At 45.5% G+C, this 23,027-nt stretch overlaps 2 protein-coding genes, 1 long non-coding RNA gene and 1 pseudogene across 3 annotated transcripts in view; all 4 read left to right on the top strand.

The window, feature by feature from the left end:
* The window catches only part of LOC121003515, a gene marked incomplete at its 5' end in the record, with an annotated part of 1,598,977 nt that overhangs the window by 107,323 nt on the left and 1,468,627 nt on the right, over nt 1-23,027 (top strand).
* The window catches only part of LOC121003545, a 114,014-nt pseudogene that overhangs the window by 68,295 nt on the left and 22,692 nt on the right, over nt 1-23,027 (top strand).
* LOC121003567 lies at nt 17,483-17,959 on the top strand. The gene is made up of 3 exons (XR_005779508.1): nt 17,483-17,536; nt 17,664-17,843; nt 17,926-17,959. It is a non-coding gene; the product is annotated as an uncharacterized LOC121003567 (long non-coding RNA).
* Nucleotides 17,997-21,419, top strand: LOC121003549 (neurofilament heavy polypeptide-like). The gene is made up of 4 exons (XM_040435452.1): nt 17,997-18,049; nt 18,133-18,282; nt 18,366-18,460; nt 21,138-21,419. Exons 1-4 carry the CDS (start codon nt 18,016-18,018, stop codon nt 21,246-21,248), a joined length of 390 nt encoding a protein of 129 aa, XP_040291386.1. The 5' UTR covers nt 17,997-18,015; the 3' UTR covers nt 21,249-21,419.

The following is a 23,027-nucleotide window of genomic DNA, read 5'->3' as shown; positions in this document are numbered from 1 at the left end:
CCCATAGTGCTTATCTCCCACACCTCTCCATAGTGCCCCTGCCCCCATCCCCATAGAGTGCCCTAAATAGATATCCTCTCCCCCCTTCCCTATAGAACCCGAATAATGTATGCCAGTATATAGGCCCCCAGTAGATGCCCCCAACTGCTGCCTTCTCAAACAGCTGATCGGTGGAGGTCCTGAGTGTAGGCCCCCGCCGATCAGATGCTGATGATCTATGCAGAGGACAGATCAGTAGAAAACACCTGCAGAACCCCTTTACAGACATCCCAACCTGCAAAAACTCATTTCAGGGAGGTTTTCATTTTTATTTTTTTTCCACAAACTTTTTATTACATTTTCCAAACATATGCAGTATCTGCACACTGCTCTATAGTGTGGAGGACTGGGCTCATTACCCTGCCCCAAATTATCATATTTATATATATGATTAAAGCATCCAGGGGGTGTGAATTTAACACTGGGGTAAATAATATAATTAAAATGGAGGGTTAAATGTGTAAATGTATTTTCAAAAAAAGACATCTCTCGTAATAGTTCTATAGCTACTGAATGAGACAGAAGAGATGCCTTTAACATATATATCTCCTTGAGAAGCCAATTTGACCCTAAAGGGTTAATTCAACCTGTAATCTGAACTCTGTCACTTCTCTTATCTCTCTGCTCTGCTATCTGACTGAGATAAACCTTTCCGGGATATATTGTCTCACATGCGGGTGTCAGGGAGCCGCTATCTAATAGCGGGAGACTCCCTGAACGTCCGGGAGACTTGAGATCCCTGCCTTTAAGTGAAATATACAGTGCCCCCCCCCCCCCCAGTCCATACACTAGAGCTCCCTCGTAGGAACACCGACGTCTGGAACGCTCTGTGACTCCTCTACCGCTCTCCACTATATCTTCCCTCACGATGCAGCCGCTCTCTTCTAGGACACCACAAGCTCTCGCCCCTCTCACACACATATCAGATGAATGGAGGGCGGCCGGGCCTGCACGGTGCGCTCTCCTTCACTGTGTGAGCTCTGGGTTAGAGACAGCTGCGGGTCCTGGAGGTGGGTCTGACATTGGGGTGATATCCGGGCGATAGAGTTACCCCTAAACATCTCCTGAGCACACACAGAGCCCCGATACCAGCAGATTACATCGCCGGCTCTGCTACATGGACATGACAAAGACTCTGCTGTAGTAACTGAACATTACACATACACAGCTCTGCTGCATGGACATGACAAAGACTCCGCTGTAGTAACTGAACATTACACATACACAGCTCTGCTGCACACACCCATACAACTCTAGGGAAAGGCATATTACACATAAATGGCTTGCTTGCAAATACATACAGCTCAGCTACACAGCCATTACACACATATAGCACTGCCCAACTACTTACACATCACACACATACAGCTCTGCTACATACACACTGGAATTACAAACTGCACAGAAGAGCCCTGCACACACAGAGCAGATAAACCTGGTCATGTGATCTCCATGACTCATCCCATACATGATCACATGGTCATGACATCATCACAGGTCCTGTACCTTCCTCCTGTAGCACTGCCTTGAGCCTGACTCCTCCCACACATGGTCACATGGTCATGACATCATCACAGGTCCTTTACTTCCTTTTGAAGCACAGCCTGGTGCATGACTCCTCCCACACATGATCACATGGTCATGACATAATCAGAAGTCCTTTCCTTCCTCCTGTAGCACTGCCTTGAGCCTGACTCCTCCCACACATGGTCACATGGTCATGACATCATCACAGGTCCTTTACTTCCTTTTGAAGCACAGCCTGGTGCATGACTCCTGCACTTGGTGGTAGAAATAAAATCCCCGGATGCTCCCTGGTGAGGGATTCTCAGAGGAAGAGGAGGACACGCCCCGGCCAGGTGAGAGGAACAGCGATGATTGAGCACCAAAGTATTCGGCTGTTCGGCCCGAACACATTGCTATATTCGTGTGCTCGGCTGAGTATAATGGAAGTCAATGGGAGACAACCAGGTACCCCTGCTCTGAAGAGGGGAGGGTGTCTGGTCCATTGGAAAAGGTCATAAAGTGACAGAAACACCACCAAAATGGATCGGGAACACCATGGGAAGGATGCCTGGATGCATCTTGGACTCCCAGGTCTCTGCTGGGAACCATGTTGTCTGAGTAGTACGCCACTTTTACAGACTGACAATAATACTCACAAAACCCCTTAAAAAATCTATTTTACAGGATAAATTGTTAGGAAACATTCTTTCCTGTATATTTACTTCTATATAAAGTGCAAGTGCTGCCAAAAATTACAAGGAAGAAGCACTCTGATACAACCGGTATATCACATAAAGGAGGGCCTCATTCACATTGTGGTACAATTGTTCAGGTAGTGGGACTTCTACACTCATAAAGCCTATGCACTAAGTGAAAGGGCTGCCAAAAATTACAAGGAACCGGCACTCCAATACACCCTTTGTTACACATAAAGGAGGGCCTCATTCACATTGAGTTGCGGGCCTGCTGCTGAGCTGACCCTCTAAAACATTAGGGGCGAGGGCCTATTCATAAACTGACCCCATTAAAAAAATTAGAGTGGAGGGAATATATACAATCTGCATGAGGAGGAGGAGAAAATAAGATTCAACCATATACTCTTTTTTTTTTTTTTTTGTGGATTGAGTACATTATAAAGGATAAATTGAAATTGCCTTTATGTTCAGCCGCTTTCCTCTGGTGGGGTAGAGAAGTCAGGGGCAATCCAGGCCTTGTTCATTTTTATCTGAGTCAACCTGTCAGCATTGCCAGTGGACAAGCGGATATGCTTTAAAATAAAATATAAAAGTCAGTCCTGTGTCCCAACACAGACAGTTACTTGCGCTGCTGGTTCCGATGTAGTGTGGTAGGTAGTTCACACTAAATAATCAGGTAATAGAAGTTTGGGAACCGCGCTGCTTGAGACTATGTTCTCCGGTTCACCGGTGAATGAAGCAGGGCACCAGCCTCTATCCTCTTCACCTAAAGGATCCGATCTTCCACAGACCACCGCCTCTACAGGGTTAAGAAGATTGGCAAAATAGTGAAGCACCCTCTTACAAGTTGGTTTAAAAGGTTTTATTCTACTCACAAGAGTTGGTAGACAAAAAGGCATATAACACAGTTAAAACCGTCACGTTCCTGCCCGACCCGGGTTTCGCTCTCTGGCTTCCTCAGGGGCGACAACTGCGCATGTCCACAGTGGGGCCCTTTAAATAGCCCAGCTTCTCAAATTACAAGAGCCGATGTTTGTCCAGATCATATTCAAATATTACTTATACAAGCAACAGTTTCAAATCATACAAACTACAAAAATGCAAACAGTAATCTTCCTATACATTCGGAAAGAAATTCTCTTCCTATTGCAAACACTTATTTACTGTACTTCCCCTTTCAGGTTACCGCAGTTCTATTTCACAGATAGACTTCATTGATCATACTACTAAAGATTTCTATCCCGTGACATATCACCTAAAATCATCACTTTCCCTTCGATTTGTGCAGCCTATATCTCAAATCCCTAAAGCTTTCCACATTTACCTATGTCGTTCATAATGCTGTCGCCTCATGGTCACGTCATTCAGGTGCTCTCAACCTCCCCTCCTCCCCATGACGCCCACATCACATGGCACAACCGCCCATTGACGTAGCTCAAAAGGTCCTCAAGAAGGAAGGTAAAGAGCTCACTAAATAGCGTCACCCGTAGGAATGGTTTACACTATGCATGGTTTTAAATCAAATTCTATGTTCAAACCACCTGGCTGCAGGGTCCCTAGCTGGTAGATCCACTCTACTTCTTTTCTATTAATTTGTGCCAGCGAGTCCCCCCCTCGCCAGTGTGGCTTGACGACTTCTACTCCGGCAAACTTCAAGCCCCGCGGATTTTTCCCATGCATGAGCTTGAAGTGAGCCGATACACTATGGGTCATCAGGCCTTTCCTGATGTTCCGTAGGTGTTCTTGAATCCTTATTTTCAGCTTCCTCACCGTCCTGCCAACGTACTGGAGCCCACAGGGGCACTCCAGCACGTATATAATACCCTCATTCTCACATGAGCAGTTTCCTTTTATACGGAACTCCCCTCCATTCTTTTTGGATATCATACAGTTAATATTTCTTAATCGTCCTTTTGTATTACGATTCTTGCACCCCGCGCAGAACCCACACAGATAGAGGATGGCCGATTTAAAACCAGCTCATACTTTAAAGCAGGGGTGGGGAACCTCCGGCCCGAGGGCCGTATGCGGCCCACGGTATCATTTCATGTGGCCCCCGGCCCCCTGCCAGAACATAATGTGAAAATGCTTATGACCCCTTCCATTATGGAAGCGGTCATTAGCATACGGGAGGCACAGGAAGGTGAGAACAGCACTGCACTGGCTGTCCTCACCTTCCCTGGTCTTCTTTCAGCCCCACACTGTGTCCTGTAGAGTTGTTGCGATACCAAATTTTTGATTCGGTTTCGATACCATGAAAAAGTATTGCGATACTCGATACCATTCGATACCACGCGAAAAAAATAAACAAAAAAAGCCACGTGCATTCCTCATTTTTAAAAATGGCGAATCGCGCAGTTTTTATTTTATTTTTTCTGTTCCGGCATTCACCACCTAGATTTTTTTTTTATATTTTAATAGTTTGGACTTTTCTGACGTGGCGATGTAATATGTTTATTTATATATTTTATATGTGAAATTGGGAAAAGGGGGGTGATTTATACTTCATATTTTAGTGGGTTTTTTTTTTTTCACTTTTTATTTAATAACTATTTCCCCCCTTAGGGGCTAGAACCTGGGATCTTTCATCCCTTTTCCTATTCACCCTGATAGATCTCTATCAGGGTGAATAGGACTCCACACTGTCCCTGCTGCTCTGTGCTTTGTGCACACAGCATCAGGGATGTTACCATGGCAACCAGGGCTTCTGTAGCGTCCTGGCTGCCATGGTAACCGATCGGAGCCCCAGGCTTACACAGCTAGGGCTCCGATCAGAAGCTGCCACTGCACCACCAATGAGGGGGAGTGGAGAGGTCCCTGTGGCCACTGCCACCAATGATTTTAATACTGGAGGGTTGAGAGGGGCCGGCGCACTGTGCCACCAATGATTTTAATGGGATGGGGGGATTGAGGGGGGGGGCACACTGCACCACCAATGATTTTACCCCTTTATACAGGAGGCGGGTACTAGCAGATCAGCGGCAGTTAACTGCCGCTGATCGCAGCTCCCTGTCAGGGGCAGGGTGCCGGCAATGCGATTCTGCTGCCGGCACCCGCCTCCTGTATGTGTTAAAGACTGACTACTGTATATGAGTCCAGACTTTCACTATTAGGCCACACAGAGCGGCGCCCAGCGATGTCTCAGCACTCACCATTTAGTCCTGGGCGCCGCTCCGTTCGCCCGCAGTGCCCCATTACTGTCTCCTCTCCTGCTCCACATGCTGCTGATTACTATCGGAGCGATGGGAGGAGACATCAGCTTCACTAGTGGGCGTTCCTTCTCCCTGGCTGTAGCGCTGTCCAATCGCAGCGCAGGGAAAAGGAACGCCCACTAGTGAAGCTGATGTCTCCTCCCATCGCTCCGATAGTAATCCTATCATTGGTGGCGCAGTGCGCCCGCCCCTCCTCCGCCCCTCTCTTCTCATTGCCGCCCCTCCTCCACCCCCTCTCTTCTCATTGCCGCCCCTCCTCCGCCCCTCTCTTCTCATTGCCGCCCCTCCTCCGCCCCTCTCTTCTCATTGGTGGCAGCGGCAGCAGCACAGGGGGGAGGGAGGACAGCTTCCTTCTCCCCGTGCTGCTGAGAGAGAACATGAGCGCGCCGATAGCAGCGCGCTCATGTTCAGAGATACTAGACTGCGCAGAAGCGCAGCCCAGTATCGAAAAAATGGAAATCCCGGTATCGTATCGATACCGGGACAAAAGTATCGATTGGGTATCGAAATTTCGATACCCGCAACAACCCTAGTGTCCTGACACATCCAGCGTCAGGACGCAGTGCACGTAGACGTGCACTATGACCTGACGCTGTGCGGTGTGAGGTGACAATATAGTGCGGCAGGAAGAAGAACAGGGAGGGTAAGTGAATCTGCCAAGAGGCAGCGCCGTACGGAGCTGGAGAGGTAAGTTTATTTGTTTATCTTAAATACAGTATCTGATCTGATGTCTGATTGGGGCTGATCTGAGGCTAAAGGAGGGTGGGGAGGGTCTGATGGGGGTCTGATCTGAGGCTTGGGAGGGTCTGATCTGAGGCTGGGGGTGTCTGATCTGAGGCTGGGGTTTGATAGGGGTCTGATCTGAGACTAGGGGGGCTGATGGGGGCTGATCTGAGGCTAGGGAGGGTATTATGAAGGTCTGATCTGAGGCTGGGGGGTCTTATAGGGGCTGATCTGACCCTGGGGGGTCTGATGGGGGCTGATCTGAGGCTGGGCGTCTGATCCGGGTCTGGTCTGAGGCTGGGGGTCTGATGGGAGTCTGATCTGAAGCTAGGAAGGGTCTGATTGGGGTCTAATCTGAGGCTTAGAGGTCTGATGGGAGTCTGATCTGAGGCTGATGTAGGCCTGGGGGGTCTGATAGGAGGCTGATTTCAGGCTGATGGAGGTGGGGGCAGATATTTTGCTGAGAAAGGGACAAAGGCAGGGACAGTTGCGAAGAAAGAGGCAGGGAGAGTGAAAGCTGGGTGAACCCCTCTCTGGACCCCCTGGGTTTAGCTTCCTGCCATTAATGTCAAATAAGTAACATTCTGAACTTAAAAATTAGACTGCTATGTGTGGTCAATATGGCGCCTGTGTTGTATGTAATATACTGTATATATATATAGTGCAGGCGCTATTTTGTGCTGCAAAAATACAGCCCTCTAGATTATTTTAATTGAAGTGCAATTTCTGTAACTTATCCCTAAGTCAATTATATGTTTGACCAAATACAGCAGTAAAAAATTTTTATTGAGAATTTTGTATGGCCCCCGAATGATGTTACAAATATCCAAATGGCCCTTGGCAGCAAAATGGTTCCCCACCGCTGCTTTAAAGAGACAGATGTAAACTCATATATCGACATGAAGAGTTGCCATTACGGGCCATGGCTCAAAAACATACCGAAAGGACAGTTTAATAGGATGGCCCGGAATTGCACAGTAGTGGAAGACTATAGGACACAATGTAAGGTGTTAAAAGACAGATTCCTTGAAAGGGGCTATGATGAGGCAAATCTGGATATGTGTATACAAACTGTAGAGGAGGAAAAAAATAAAGAAAACGAATGTATGAAAGAAAAAGAAAAAAAGAATGAAAGGGACTATAGGTTCTCCTTTGTGACAAAATATTGCTCGATGTCTGATAACATCAAAAAAGTGGTGAAAAAGAACTGGGGTATATTAAAGAATGACCCAATACTAGGAAAAGTCATACCTGACAATCCCTCCTTCATTTTTAGGAAAGCGGCTAGCATTAGAACAAAGCTTGTACACCGTGCCATCCCTCCAGTGGGTGTAAAGCTAAATAAGGAAGGAGGAAAATTCACATGGTGTGGGTTCTGCGCGGGGTGCAAGAATCGTAATACAAAAGGACGATTAAGAAATATTAACTGTATGATATCCAAAAAGAATGGAGGGGAGTTCCGTATAAAAGGAAACTGCTCATGTGAGAATGAGGGTATTATATACGTGCTGGAGTGCCCCTGTGGGCTCCAGTACGTTGGCAGGACGGTGAGGAAGCTGAAAATAAGGATTCAAGAACACCTACGGAACATCAGGAAAGGCCTGATGACCCATAGTGTATCGGCTCACTTCAAGCTCATGCATGGGAAAAATCCGCGGGGCTTGAAGTTTGCCGGAGTAGAAGTCGTCAAGCCACACTGGCGAGGGGGGGACTCGCTGGCACAAATTAATAGAAAAGAAGTAGAGTGGATCTACCAGCTAGGGACCCTGCAGCCAGGTGGTTTGAACATAGAATTTGATTTAAAACCATGCATAGTGTAAACCATTCCTACGGGTGACGCTATTTAGTGAGCTCTTTACCTTCCTTCTTGAGGACCTTTTGAGCTACGTCAATGGGCGGTTGTGCCATGTGATGTGGGCGTCATGGGGAGGAGGGGAGGTTGAGAGCACCTGAATGACGTGACCATGAGGCGACCGCATTATGAACGACATAGGTAAATGTGGAAAGCTTTAGGGATTTGAGATATAGGCTGCACAAATCGAAGGGAAAGTGATGATTTTAGGTGATATGTCACGGGATAGAAATGTTTAGTAGTATGATCAATGAAGTCTATCTGTGAAATAGAACTGCGGTAACCCGAAAGGGGAAGTACAGTAAATAAGTGTTTGCAATAGGAAGAGAATTTCTTTCCGAATGTATAGGAAGATTACTGTTTGCATTTTTGTAGTTTGTATGATTTGAAACTGTTGCTTGTATAAGTAATATTTGAATATGATCTGGACAAACATCGGCTCTTGTAATTTGAGAAGCTGGGCTATTTAAAGGGCCCCACTGTGGACATGTGCAGTTGTCGCCCCTAAGGAAGCCAGAGAGCGAAACCCGGGTCGGGCAGGAACGTGACGGTTTTAACTGTGTTATATGCCTTTTTGTCTACCAACTCTTGTGAGTAGAATAAAACCTTTTAAACCAACTTGTAAGAGGGTGCTTCACTATTTTGCCAATCTTCTTAACCCTGTAGAGGAGGCGGTCTGTGGAAGATCGGATCCTTTAGGTGAAGAGGATAGAGGCTGGTGCCCTGCTTCATTCACCGGTGAACCGGAGAACATAGTCTCAAGCAGCGCGGTTCCCAAACTTCTATTAAGCGGATATGCTTATCTGTTATGATGCCACCAGCAGCACTAAAAACACACTTAGACAAAATGTTGGCGGCAGGGCAGGCCAGCACCTCCAAGGCGTAGAGCGCAAGTTCGTGCCACGTGTCCAGCTTGGACACCCAGTAGTTGTAAGGCACTGAGGACGCTGACACAGTCTGCTATGTATTCCTTCACCATCTTCCAAAACCTTTCCCTCCTTGTACCACTAGGTCGCGCTTCAGGGTGAGGTTGCTGGCGGGGTGTCATGAAAGTTTCCCATGCCTTGGAGAGTGTTGCCCTGCCTCTGTTTGAACTGCTGTGTGTTCCTCTTGTCTCCCCTCCTCGGTTTCCTAAGTAAGTACGGACTCTGCCGCCAGCGTTGTCAGATGGAAAATTTTGGAGCAAACTCACAACAAGGATCTTCTGGTATTGCACCATTTTGCTCATCCTCTCCACCATAGGAAAGAGAGATGAGAAGTTCTCTTTGTAGCGGAGGTCAAGAAGGGTGAACACCCAGTAATCCATGTTTTCTAAAACGCGTATAACACGAGGGTCGCTGGAAAGGCTGCCTAACATGAAGTCAGCCATGTGTGCCAGAGTACCAACAGGCAAGACGTAGATGTAGACATCAGGATGACTCTCCATCTCCTCATCCTCCTCTTCTGCCCATCCATGCTGAACAGATGGAATTAAAGTTCCATGGGTATTACCCTCTGTAGCAGAGGCAGCTGTCTCCAGCTCCTCCTCCTCTTCATTGTCCAATTTGCGCTGAGAAGATGAACTGAGGGTGGTCTGGCTATCACCCTGTGTAATGTCCTCCCCCATTTCCTCGTCTGCCACATTCAGAGAGTTGTCCTTAATTGTGATCAGCGATCGTTTGAGTAGACACAGCAGTGGGATGGTTACGCTGATAATAGCGTTATCACCACTAACCATCTGTGTGGATTCATCAACATTTTTTAAAACCTCACAGAGGTTTGCCATCAATGCCCACTCCTCGCTTGTGAATAGTGGCAGTTGACTCGAAAGGCAACGACCATGTTTCAGCTGGTATTCCACAACTGCCATCTGCTGCTCACAAAGCCTGGCCAACATGTAGAATGTAGAGTTCCAGCGCGTGCTCACGTCGCACAACAGTCAGTGAGTTGGAAGCCGCAAGCGCGCTGCAGCGTTGACAGACCGGCTGAAGCTGTGGACTGGACACACACGTGGCGTGCCTTCACTAGTAGCTCTGGCAAATTGGGGTAGGTTTTGATAAACTGCTGAACCACTAAGTTTAAGACATGGGCTAGGAATGGGTGTGTGTGTCAGGTTGCCGAGCTCCAAAGCCGCCACCAAGTTACCGCCATTGTCGGTCACAACCATGCCTGGTTGTAGGTTTAGTGGCGAGTAAAGCTCGGTTTGGTCCCTTATACCCTGCCAAAGCTCTGCGGTGGTGTGCTGTTTGTCCCCTAAGCAGATCAGCTTCAGCACGGCCTGTTGACGCTTACCCACAGCAGTGCTACACTGCTTCCAGCTACCAACTGGTGACTGCTGCTGGAGGTTGAAGTGGAGGAGGAGGCGGCGGAGAAGGAGAAGTGGGGGTTGGAGCCAGTAATATAGCTGCTGGCGGAGACCCTGATGGAAGTAGGGCCCGCAATGCTTGGCGTCGGTAGCACCTGTGCCATCCCAGGGTACGACTCACTCCCGGCCTCCACAACATTCACACAGTGTGCGGTCATTGAAATGTAGCGTCTCTGGCCACCAGCACTTGTCCATGTGTCCGTGGTTAAGTGGACCTTCCCAGTAACTGCGTTGGTCAGGGCACGGGTGATGTTCTGGGACACATGCTGGTGTAAGGCAGGCACGGCTCACCGTGAAAAATAGTGGCGGCTGGGGACTGCATACCGAGGGACGGCCGCCGACATCAGGCTACGGAAGGCCTCAGTGTCCACAAGCCTAAATGGCAACATTTCAAGGGCCAGTAATTTCAAAAGTTGCGCATTTAGTGATATGACCTGTGGGTGGGTATTTGCGCTTGCGCTCAAATGACTGTGTTATGGACATTTGGACGCTGTGCTGGGACAGGGAAGTGGATGTTGTTGCTGATGGTTCATGCGAAGGTGCAGGGCGAGGGGCATCCGGGCTTGCGCCTTCGACAGGGGATTGGCCAGCAGTGCGTAACACAGGGGAAGAGGAGGCAGTGGTATGACCCGTAGACCCAGATTGTGGACCCAGGCGTTCGGCCCACTTGTTAGGGTGCTTGGATGCCATGTGGCGGCTCATGCTGGTGGTGGTGAGGTTGCAAGTGTTCACTCCCTGGCTCATTTTGCTACGGCACTACCACTCTTTTTTGTCATCTTCACTTTCCTCAAAAAAGCGCCATACTGCGGGACACCTACCCCTTGGCAAGGTAGATTTACGCATGGGGGTGCTCGGTGTAACAGTTGTGGGCCTGTTTGGTGTGGGCCGACTTCTCCCTTTTGCAACCCCACTGCCTCTTCCAGCCTGTTGCGGTGCTGCGGATCCCTCCCCCTCTGTACTGCTGTCCTCGCTCAGCTTTTCACCTTCCCATGTTGGGTCATTGACCTCATCGTCAACCACCTCCACTTCCTCACTCTGCTCATCCTCTTAACTTGACCTAACCACAACCTCAGTGATTGACAACTGTGTCTCATCATCCACCTCGTGAACGAATGATTGCCGTTCACCACCGTCCTCTTCTTGAGACTGTGAAGGCTCAAGAGGTTGGGAATCAGGGCACAATATCTCAGGTCCCTCTTTAAAGGGATTCTGTCACCTCGTATAACACAAATTCAGATTTTAAACCAGTCATGCTCCACAGCTTACCTTGAATCGGCTGTGCTGTTCTATATTGTAATCTGTCCAGCAGTTTTGCAGAAAAACAACTTTTATAAAACCCTGAAGGTGCCCAGAGGGGCGTTATGTTCCCCTTTGTGTGCCCAGTAACGCCCCTCTTACAGTGCCCAGAACGCCTTCCTCCAGAATCCCTAACCGCCCACAGCGTCTCATCCCTCTCCTCCCCCTCCCTGACGGCCGAGCGAAGTCTCGCGCAGACGCAGTACCCACTGAGGGCTGCGCCAGTGCGATTTGCTGGAGACTGAGGGCAGGAGCTTCATCGTCGTCACTGGGCATGCACCGAGCCCAGTGACGTCCGATGCTCGCGCGAGACTTCGCTCGGCCGTCAGGGAGGGGGAGGAGAGGGATGAGACACTGTGGGCATCCTGGGAGGTATCTTCTGCATTGATCAATACAAATATTGCCGCTACTTCACTGTCTTGATCGTTATTTTTATGGATCTCCCAACTAGAGAACCATCTAAAGATGAAAACCTCCAGGGAAGAATTTCTGGAGTCCATTCCACTCTTAAAAATGGCAACTGCGTTTGTCTCTGATGCTTTGGCTAAATCTCTTAGATTTGCTGCCAGGGGAAGTTCCCTTTTCACATGCCTCTACGAGCATTGTAGCTTAAAACTTGGTCTGGGGACATTCCGTCAAAAGTAAGCTTTGTACTATCCCATTATCTGGTACTTATGTTTTTGGCCCTGTTCTGTATTCTATTTTGGAAAAGGCTGCAGACAAAAAGAGAGGGTTTCCAGGGGGACAAAAATAAAAAAAGTCCCAGTCCTTTCGGAAGCCAGGACCCCTATATACGTCTCAGTCTTACAGAGGCAAAGGTAAATCAGGAAGGTGGAGTTACCCAAAGGGAGGTAAGGGCGGAGGGTTCCTCCTTTAATCCAATACTACACCACAAAAACAATGACATTCTTCCAGTGGGAGGAAGACTGAAAACCTTCCTTCCACAGTGGGAAGAGATTACTCACAATACTTGGATTTTAAAAACAATAGATAAAGGATACAGAATAGAATTTTTATATCCTGAGTCCCCCAAGGAAATTTGTTGTGACACATTTCGCTCAACCAGAACAGAAATTCTACAATAATGTCAGATTTGGAAAAACTATTGAGTCTACAATCCATCAAGCCAGTACCTCCAGAACAAATTGGTCTGGGACATTACTCGATCCATTCTAAACTTAAAAATACTGAAATAGTGGGTGAAATATCGAAGATTCAAAATGGAATCAATAAAATCTGCGATTCAGTTGATTTGTCCAGGAGCGGTAATGTGCACAGTGGACTTCCAAGATGCTTATTATCATGTCCCAATATTTCCAGAGCATCAAAAATATTTGAGATTTGCGGTTCTGAAGGATTCATCCATTCAACATTTCCAGTTCCAGTGTCTACCCTTCGGCCTATCCTCAGCACCGAGAATCTTTTCAAAAATAGTAGCAGAAGTCGTGTCCTGGTTGAGGAAAGAAGAGGGTATAATAATTATACCTTTATCTGGACGACTTCCTATTGACAGCTCCATCTGCCACCATTCTAATGAGACAGCTGGAATTCACCTTGACGAGTCTCTCCCGCTTGGGATGGATCATAAACCTAGAAAAACCAAACCTTATTTAAAAAACGTGGAAGATTTTCTTAGGCACTCTATTGGACTCGGAAAAACAACATTTATTCCTGCCGGTAGAGAAACAGGCAAAGATGCACCAGAAGATTTCCTTATTCCAAAGGAAAGAAGTCTGGTCTATAAGAACAGCCATGAAAATCCTGAGGTTAATGACGTCTTGCATCGCCACAGTCCCCTGGAGTCAATTCCATTCAAGACCTTTGCAGAAAACAGTTCTGACTTGTTGGAACCGAGATCTAAATTCTTTGGATCAGAAGATCCGCATTCCAAAGTCAGTAAGACGGGTCTATCCACCATGAAAGACTCCAGAGAACTTATCATTGGGAATTCCATGGACTTTAGAACCTCAGATTCTAGTAACAACGGATGCCAGCAAGTCGGGCTGGGGAGCCCAGGTGCAGGACTTATACTTTCAGGGTCCCTGGGGTCGCAATCTCTCTCACAGGTCCTCAAACTTCAGGGAGTTTAGAGCAGTCTTGGAAACTTTCCAAAAGCGGAGAATCTACATGTGCGGGTTCTCTTAGACAACATTTCAACAGTATCATTCCTGAAACATCAAGGGGAGTCAAGATTTCCGCCCCTTCAACATTTATCAGACCGGATATTCAGCTGGGCAGAGAAAAAATTACGGTCAGTCTCAGCAATCCACCTGAAAGGAGAGAAAAATGTGACCGCATATTTCTAAGCAGACATTCTATACGTCTAGGGGAGTGGTGTCTCAAAAAAGATGTATTTCATATACAGTTGTGTTCAAAATAATAGCAGTCAGGCATCACTAGCCTGATCAATCACTGTTTTTGGTAGAAATTTCTACATGACAAATAATTTACTAGCAGGTGTAGTAGAGTAATAGAAACCCAACAGTCGTGACATGCATGCTGCTGATTTTCTGTAATTCAATCACTTATTGAAAGGGGCATGTTCAAAATAATAGCAGTGTGTAGTTAAATGAGTGAGGTCATTCATTCTTTGAAAAACAGATGGCAATTATTGCCCTTATTTAAGGAAGGAAGGCAGCAAATGTTGTACATGCTGGTTACAGTGCATTTCTCTCTGAAATTCTGAGGAAAATGGGTCGTTCCAGACATTGTTCAGAAGAACAGCATACCTTGATTAAAAAGTTGATTGGAGATGGGAAAACATATAAAGAAGTGCAGAAAATGATAGCCGGCTCAGCTAAAATGATCGCAAATGCTTTAAAATGGCAACCAAAACCTGAAGTACGTGGAAGAAAGCAGAAAAAATACCATTAGAATGGATAGAAGAGTAGCCAAAATGGCAAGGACCAGGAAGATCAAAGAAGGTCTAAAGTTACCTGTGAGTACTGTTACAATTAGAAGACGCCTATGTGAAGCCGAGCTATCTGCAAGAAGCCCCCACAAAGTCCCACTGTTGGAAAAAAAAAACGTGATGAAGAGGTTACAATTTGCCAAAGAGCACATTGACTGGCCTAAAGAGACATTTTGTGGACTGATTAAAGTAAGATCTAGTGACCGGAGACATTTTGTCAGATGACCCCCAACCACTGAATTCAAGCCACAGTACACTGAGAAGAACTGTGGAATGTAGTCCAATCATCCTGGGCTGGAGTACCTGTTCACAGTTGCCAGAAGTTGGTTGACTCCATGCAACACAGATGTACAGCAGTTCTCATAAACAGTGGTTATACAACTAAATATGTGTTAAGTGATTCAAAGGAAAGCAAAATCTTCAAACATTTTTCAGTTTATATAGTGAATGATTGAGTTTGTAAAGAAGAATTCAAACACTGCTATTTTTTTGAACAGTCTAATATTCACTTTTCTTCAATCTTTTTAGAGGAACAACACAAATTTGATATATTTTTCTTCATGTTTTGATTTGGAATATAATGTTTAGTGTTCCCAATGCATTTCTGTGCATAGAAATAGAAGTTATTAGAAGGATTTTGAGCTTTGTTAATTTTTTTTAAACACACTGCTATTATTTTGAACACAACTGTACTTTGAAGAAATGGGGGACTCATTAATTGGACCTTTTTGCCACAAGAAAAAATTCTCGTCTTCCCTTTTTCTTCTTACTAAATCTGTGGGACAGACCAGTGGCAGTAGATGCTTTGTCTCAGAGTTGGGATATGGATCTGGCCTATGCCTTCCTACCTTTTCCTCTAATTGGGCCAATCCTGAAAAAGCTGAGGTCAGAACGAGTAACTATGGTCCTAATAGCTCCATATTGGCCGAAACAAAGCTGGCTCCCAATTCTAAAGAACTTGGCATTGGAGGAACCCTTTTTCCGCCCCCAGAAGACGACCTATTGTCTCAGGGGCCTCTTTGGCATCCACAAGTGCACAGGTTGAAGCTGGCAGCATGGATTCTGAAGAACAGATACTACGAGCCAGGGGCCTGTCAGAGAGAGTTATAACAACCATGCTACAAAGTGACAAAATGGTTACTTCTGCCATCTACGGTAAGATTTGAAAGAAATTCCGTTCTTGGTTTGTTTCTCTTCACAAAGAGTCAGTTTCCCCTTCTATTCAGGACATTCTAGAATTTCAGCAGGAAGGTTTTGACATGGGTCTCAGGCCCAGTACTCTAAAAGTTCAGATTTCAGCTATGAGTTGGTTTCTTGACTTCCCTCTAGCAAGGCACAATTGGATAAAAACATTTTCTCCTGCCATCTCCAGAATCCGGCCTCTGGTAAGAAAGTCAGTCCCTCCTTGGGACTTGTCACTAGTATTGGAGCACCTATGTAATCCTCCTTTAGAACCTTTAGAAAACTGTGAAATAAAAATGCTCTCTTTCAAAAGAGTATTTCTAGTGGCCGTAACATCGGCAAGGAGAGTAGGAGAGATACAGGCTTTTTCTTCAGGAGAACCATATATATGAGGATTCTGGAAGACAGAGTAATCTTAAAATTGGACCCTGCCTTTATGCCAAAAGTCGTTTTTGTACAGATCCGTAGAATGTGAAATAACGTTTTCATACTCTAGATGTTCGTCATTCAGTAATACAATATTTAGAAGTCACTCACCCCTTCAGGAAAGATTCAGCTTTATTTGTACAATCGCAGGGAAGAATAAGGGAAAACAAGCTTCAAAATTCACTATTGCAAGATGGAGTAAATCAACAATCCAGCAAGCTTATACTTCCCAGAATAAAGACTGCCTATTCAAAGTCACAGCCCATTCTACTCAAGCAGTGGCTTCTTCTTGGGCGGAAAGAGCTAATGCCTCACTGGAACAAATCTGCAGGGCAGCTACCTGGTCTAGTTTGCAAACTTTCTACAGACTAGACTGATCTGCTTTTAGAGACCTAGCCTTTGGACGTAAAGTCCTACAGGCTGTGGTCCCTCCCTAGTTTATCTGGTATTGCTCCATGTGTGCTGTCATGGAGGACATCCTGGAAAGTAGAATTTAGACTTACCGGTAAATAGTTTTCCAGGAGTCCAACATGACAGCAGCCTACTTATCCTTCCCTAAAATATATGGTTTATTACTTTAGGAATTTGTGTAGATATATGTATATATGTTGCTTGACCGATGTGATGATTTAAAAACACTGGTGTTGAAGGGGAGGGAGGGGCTTTTAACCTCTGTTCTTCCTCTGTCCCTTTAGAGGTATATATGGACATGCTCCATGTGTGCTGTCATGTCGGACTCTTGGGAAAACTATTTACCGGTAAATCTAAATTCTATTTTATGTATCGCCAACATATTCTGCAGCATTTTACAATTACCCGGATAGCATAGGACCTGTAGAATCCTCCACTGCTCCATCACTGAGGCTCCTGTGGTCTCCTTCAGTCTGTTTACATCACTCCAGCGACAGTATTAGTTGGAGCTCCGATGGTGGTATGTATATCACCTGACCATTGAGGCCTAGGATGGTCTACAGCGGTCACGTGGTTCATACTGGCATTACTGATGACGTTTTCTATTGGCTGTAGGGTCATGTGAAGGTGTGACATACCATGAAATTGCCTTGACCTCACACGTTTCGATCACTATAAAAAGAGAGAACACAACATCTACACTTTGTCTCCTCCGATGTCTTCTCTTATTATCTCCAGTAATGGTATTGTACATGGTATTTTCAGTTAACATCTTCTCATTTTCTTTCCATTCAGGTTCCTACAATATAGGATCCGCTCAGTGGATATCTTCTATATAAGACCATTCTCCTGATTGACCCATCAAGGATGGACAGGGACAAGATGGCAGAGAGTATAATAAATCTCACCCTAGAGATCCTCTTCCGGCTTACTGGAGAGGTGAGAGGTTCTGATGATGTCACATTACATCATCTTATCTGTTACTAACAGATGGACATGACTGAAGAGGTGAGTGACTCTGGAGATGTATGGAGTGATAGTTATTACTGTGTCTCTCCATAACCAGGACTACACAGTAGTGAAGAAGACCTCTAGTGAGCGCTGTCAGGCCCCTGTGTCTGAAGGATATGGAAGAACTCTGAGCCCTATCATGGGGCCTCCACCTCACCCCCTGATACATGAGGAAATCAATAGAGAGATGATCCTAGAACTTACCAACAAGATGATTGAGCTGCTGACTGGAGAGGTGACACTGCTGGGAATGCTGGGACATTATACAGGAACGCTATGAAGGGATCTGGGTGATGACTGTATCATTGTGTTGTCAGGTTCCTATAAGGTGTCAGGATGTCGCCGTCTATTTCTCAATGGAGGAGTGGGAGTATTTAGAAGAACACAAAGATCTGTACAAGGACGTCATGATGGATGATCACCGGCCCCTCACATCACCAGGTAATAGACATGACTAAATACACACGTCCTCTCATTATCTGTATGGATGGAATTAATTCAGTCACTGGATGTGTTTCCTACAGTTAAGGAAGAGAGAAGAACACCGGAGAGATGTCCCAGTCCTCTTCTTCCACAGGATAATTCAGAAGAACATTACTATGTCCCACAGGATGATCAGGTAGATGGATATAAGGTCATCCTGATGGAGGATCACCGCCCTCTCACATCACCAGGTAATAGACATGACTAAATCCTCATGTCCTCTCATTATCTGTATGTAAGGAATGAATTCAGTCATTGGATGTGTTTCCTACAGTTAAGGAAGAGAGACGAACACCGGAGAGATGTCCCAGTCCTCTTCTTCTGCAGGATGGTTTAGAAGAACATCGCAATTTCCCACAGGATGATCAGGTAGCTGGAGATAAGGTCTCATAAAATGTCCCCTATGATCTGTAGAAGGCAGTGAAGATCTTGTCTTCAGTCTTGTTTTATCCACCAGTATTATATGTTTTATCCTTATATAATGAGAAAGGTGGAGATGGCAGGATTATAGCTGACCATATACGGTACATGTTGTCTGTAGCGTCTCACAATTTTCTGCCTGTACAGACTTTTAAGATGACAATCTCTGTGAACTGCTGCAGATCTTTTGTGGTTGCACAAGAGTGGCACAACAGTTTGCCCTGGGGCCCTTAGAACTCTAGTTAATCCACTTTGTCCTTACACTATAATCGGTGATGAGCAGGGTGTTCTAGTGATGATAGATTATCAGTTCTCACGTCTCCTGTCCTTATACTATATACAGTTATAAGCAGGGTGTTCTAGTGGTGATAGATAATCAGTTTTCACCTCCCCTGTGTTCTCCGCTGTCCCGAATACTAGGTACAGTATCTTCATGCCTGCAGTCATCCCAAAACTGGTAGACAGAACAGGAAGACAGCATTAAAGGGTTTGTTCAGGAATAAGTAACTTTTCACATCCGCAGCCTCTACTATGGAAAGAGTCATATGTACCTGCTACCCTTAGCTTCGGTTATGCACACTGGCTCCATTATGTCCATCTTCCAGTAAATGTTGTTTGCTTCCTCGCCGACACAGCCATGGTCACCTGATTTACTGCAGCCAATGACTGGCTTCAGTGGTGATGTGTATCTTGTGGACATGTTACCCCTGAATCCAGTCATTGGCTGCAGCAGAGCAGATGATTATGCCCATTCCGAGGAGGTAAACAAGCCATGGACCGAAAGAACTTTGGCTTACCGGCTTCACAGCCCTGGGATGGCCAGCAAGGGCAACAGGTGCACAAACAATGTAATGTTAGGGATGGAAAATAAGGGCTACTCTCCCTGCTTTGCAAACTGGTTGGAATAACGAAGCAATCAGATTGGATTTACAGTGAGGAACAAAAGTATTTGAACACCCAGCGATTTTGCAAGTTCTTCCACTTAAAAATCATGGAGGGGTCTGAAATTCACATTGTAGGTGCATTCCCACCATGAGAGACAGAATTTGTATAACAAAAAAAAAATTGGAAATCACATTCTATGATCTTTAAAGAATGTATTTGTCTTGCACTGCTGCACATAAGTATTTGAACACCTGAGAAAATCAGTGTTGATATTTGGTACAGAAGCCTTTGTTTGCAATTACAGAGATCAAACGTTTCCTGTAAGTTCTTGACCAGGTTTGCACACACTGCAACAGGGATTTTGGCCCACTCCTCCAAACAGATCTTTCTAGATCTGTCAGGTTTCGAGGCTGTCGCTGAGCAACACTGAGTTTCAGCTCCCCCCAAAGATGTTCTATTGGATTTAGGTCTGGAGACTGGCTAGGTCACTTCAGAACCTTGATATGCTTCTTACGGAGCCATTCCTTGGTTATCCTGGCTGTGTGCTTCGGGTCATTGTCATGTTGGAAGACCCAGCCGCGACCCATCTTCAAGGCGCTGACTGAGGGAAGGAGGTTGTTGCTCAAAATCTCACAATAAATGGTCCCATTCATCCTCTCCTTAATAGAGTGCAGTCGTCCTGTCCCTTCGCAGAAAATCACCCCCAAAGCATGATGTTACCACCCCCATACTTCACAGTAGGGATGGTGTTCTTGGGATGCAACTCATCCTTCTTTTTCCTCCAAACACGACGAGTGAAGTTTAGACCAAAGATTTCTACCTTGGTCTCATCTGACCACATGACTTTCTCCCATGCCTCCTTTGGATCATCCATGTGGTCATTGGCAAACTTCAGACCGGCCTGGACATGTGATGACTTGAGCAGGGGAACCTTCCATGCAATGCATGATTTGAAACCATGACGGCGTAGTGTTCTACCCACAGTGACCTTTGAAACTGTGGCCCCAGCTCTCTTCATGGCATTGACCAGCTCCTCCCTTGTAGTTCTGGGCTGATTCCTCATCTTTCTTATCAGTGATACCCCACGAGGTGAGATCTTGCATGGAGCCCCAGTCCAAGGGAGACTGACAGTCGTCTTTAGCCTCTTCCGTTTTCTAACAATTGCTCCAACAGTTGATCCATTATCACCAAGCTGCTTGGCAATTGCCCTGTAGCCCTTTCCAGCCTTGTGGAGGTCTCTGGTGTCTTTTGACAGCTCTTTGGTCTTGCCCATGGTAGTAGTTGGCATCTGTGCGGTAGACAGGGGTCTTTAAAGAGCTCAGACAGGTGCTACTGTTAGATTAATAAGTGGAGTAGAGGTGGACTTTTTTAAGGCACAGTAACAGGTCTTTGAGAGCCAGAATTCTTGCTGATTGCCAGGTGTTCAAATACTTATGTTCAGCAGTGCAAGACAAATTATTTAAAAATCATAAAATGTGAATTCCTGAATTTTTTTTTATTTTTTATTTTATTCTGTCTCTCAGAGTGGGAATGCACCTACAATATGAATTTCAGACCGCCCCATGATTTCTAAGTGGGAAAACAAATACTTCTGTTCCCCACTGTATACAGGAGACCTGCAGATATTTGGGTCAGATAACTCCTGCTGTCCGGTCACTTTTGGTAATCTTTTCAGGTCATATAAATCCTTCTACACGACTTCTCCAACCGTCTGATGACTTCTACAATATTTCTTTCACAGCTTGTGAATCCGGGTGAAGATCTGAACAATATTAGTCCTACAGAGACATATGTGAGGGGTGATGAGCAGAGTACAGAGTACATTCCTACAGATAACCGCCCAGGTGAGTAGTGACCACTAAGTAACGCAGAGAGGTCTCTAAGATTCTACTCCAATTTTATGTTACATTTTTAGGTTTTCTCTTCTGTCAGTTTTTTCAGCGTTATATTCACAGATTCAAATTAAATATGGATGGAAATGTGACAGCGTTATAGGTGATATACAGTATGTATATGATGTATATAGTCCATCCTCAGGAGAGGTCATTAATATCAGATCGGCAGCCTTGTCGGTGGAGAGGAGAGGACACTGTGCTCTACGCGCTCTTAGGCCTCTTCCTGGCCATGCAATGTGACGTTCATTGGTCATATGGCCTAGGCACAGATTAGTCCTATTCGAGTGAATGGGTCTGAGCTGCAATGCCAAGCACAGCTACTATTCAACAGACGGCGCTGTGCCCGGTAAGCTGTGAGGAGGCTTTGTATTAACTGGAGCTCCGGTGAGCACTGAGGCTTCCTCAGACAGCTGATTGGTGGGGGTGCAGGGAACGGACCTCTGCTGATCTCCTATTGAAGACCTATGCTGAGGAAAATCTTGGAGAACCCCTTTAATCATCTGCAAATGATAAAAAACAGAAACAAAATATGCAAAACATCTCGCTTTATTCAGTATTCAGTATGAGAGCCACGTGCATAAATACATTCACTTACACGCCTTGACATCCTACCAATGAGGTTACTAATGATTGTCTGAGGAATGTTCTGCCATGCTGAATGCATTTGGCAAACAAGTCATCAAGATCTGTTTCTGGTACCTACAGTATCTCACAAAAGTCCACCCCTCACATTTTTATAAATCTTTTCATGGGACAACCCTGAAGATCTGACACTTTGATACAATGTAAAGTAGTCAGTGTACGGCTTGTATAACGGTGTAAATTTGGTGTGCACTCAAAATAACTCAACACACAGCCACTAATGTCTAAACCGCTGGCAACAAAGGTGATTACACCCCTAAGTGAGAAAGGCCAAATTGTGCCCAAAGTGTCAATATTTAGTGTAGCCACCATTATTTTCCTGCACTGCCTTAACTCTCTTGGGCATGGAGTTCACTAGAGCTTCACAGGTTGCCACTTGAATCCTCTTCCACTCCTCCATGACGACATACATCTATTTTGAAAAGACAACCTCTGGATATGGAGCTGAGCATGTGCACTCAACTTCTTAGGTCGACCATGACCAGGCCTGTTCTGAGTGGGACCTGTCTTCTTAAACCACTGTATGGTCTTGGCCACCATGCTGCAGTTTGCAATTGCTGATTATCTGGTACCCTACACCAGGTGCTTATCCACGTCTTCCTCAATGGACATCCTCCTATCCCCAACAAAAACAGAGCACATTGTTGCTTCCACTTCTACTCCCTCCTTTTTTATGTGCAAACTGAAGCATTGCCATGTTGCCTTAACCCCTTAGGGATTGGGCTCATTTTCACCTTAAGGACCAGGCCATTTTTTGCAAATCTGACCTGTGTCACTTTATGTGGCGATAACTTTCAAACTCTTTGACTTATCCAGGCCATTCTGAGATTGTTTTTTCGTCACATATTGTACTTCATGACACTGGTAAAATCAAGTAAAAAAAATTCATTTTTATTTATAAAAAAATACCAAATTTACCCAAATTTTGGAAAAATTAGCAAATTTCCAAGTTTAAATTTCTCTACTCCTATAATACATAGTAACACCTACAAAAATAGTTATTACTTTACATTCCCCATATGTCTACTTTATGTTTGGATCATTTTGGGAATGCCATTTTAGTTTTTGGGGACGTTACAAAGCTTAGAAGTTTA

This window comes from Bufo bufo, chromosome 6 (genome assembly GCF_905171765.1).
Source record: "Bufo bufo chromosome 6, aBufBuf1.1, whole genome shotgun sequence".
Classification (NCBI taxonomy): domain Eukaryota; kingdom Metazoa; phylum Chordata; class Amphibia; order Anura; family Bufonidae; genus Bufo; species Bufo bufo.
Note: the sequence above shows the minus strand (reverse complement) of the source record. Positions and strands in the feature narration are given on the sequence as shown.

Coding starts and splice junctions, on each gene's coding strand:
- LOC121003549 (XM_040435452.1), top strand. CDS start 18,016: ATGATGGATGATCACCGGCCCCTCACATCACCAG. Junction 18,050..18,132: donor CCGGCCCCTCACATCACCAG/GTAATAGACATG, acceptor TGTTTCCTACAG/TTAAGGAAGAGAGAAGAACA. Junction 18,283..18,365: donor CCGCCCTCTCACATCACCAG/GTAATAGACATG, acceptor TGTTTCCTACAG/TTAAGGAAGAGAGACGAACA.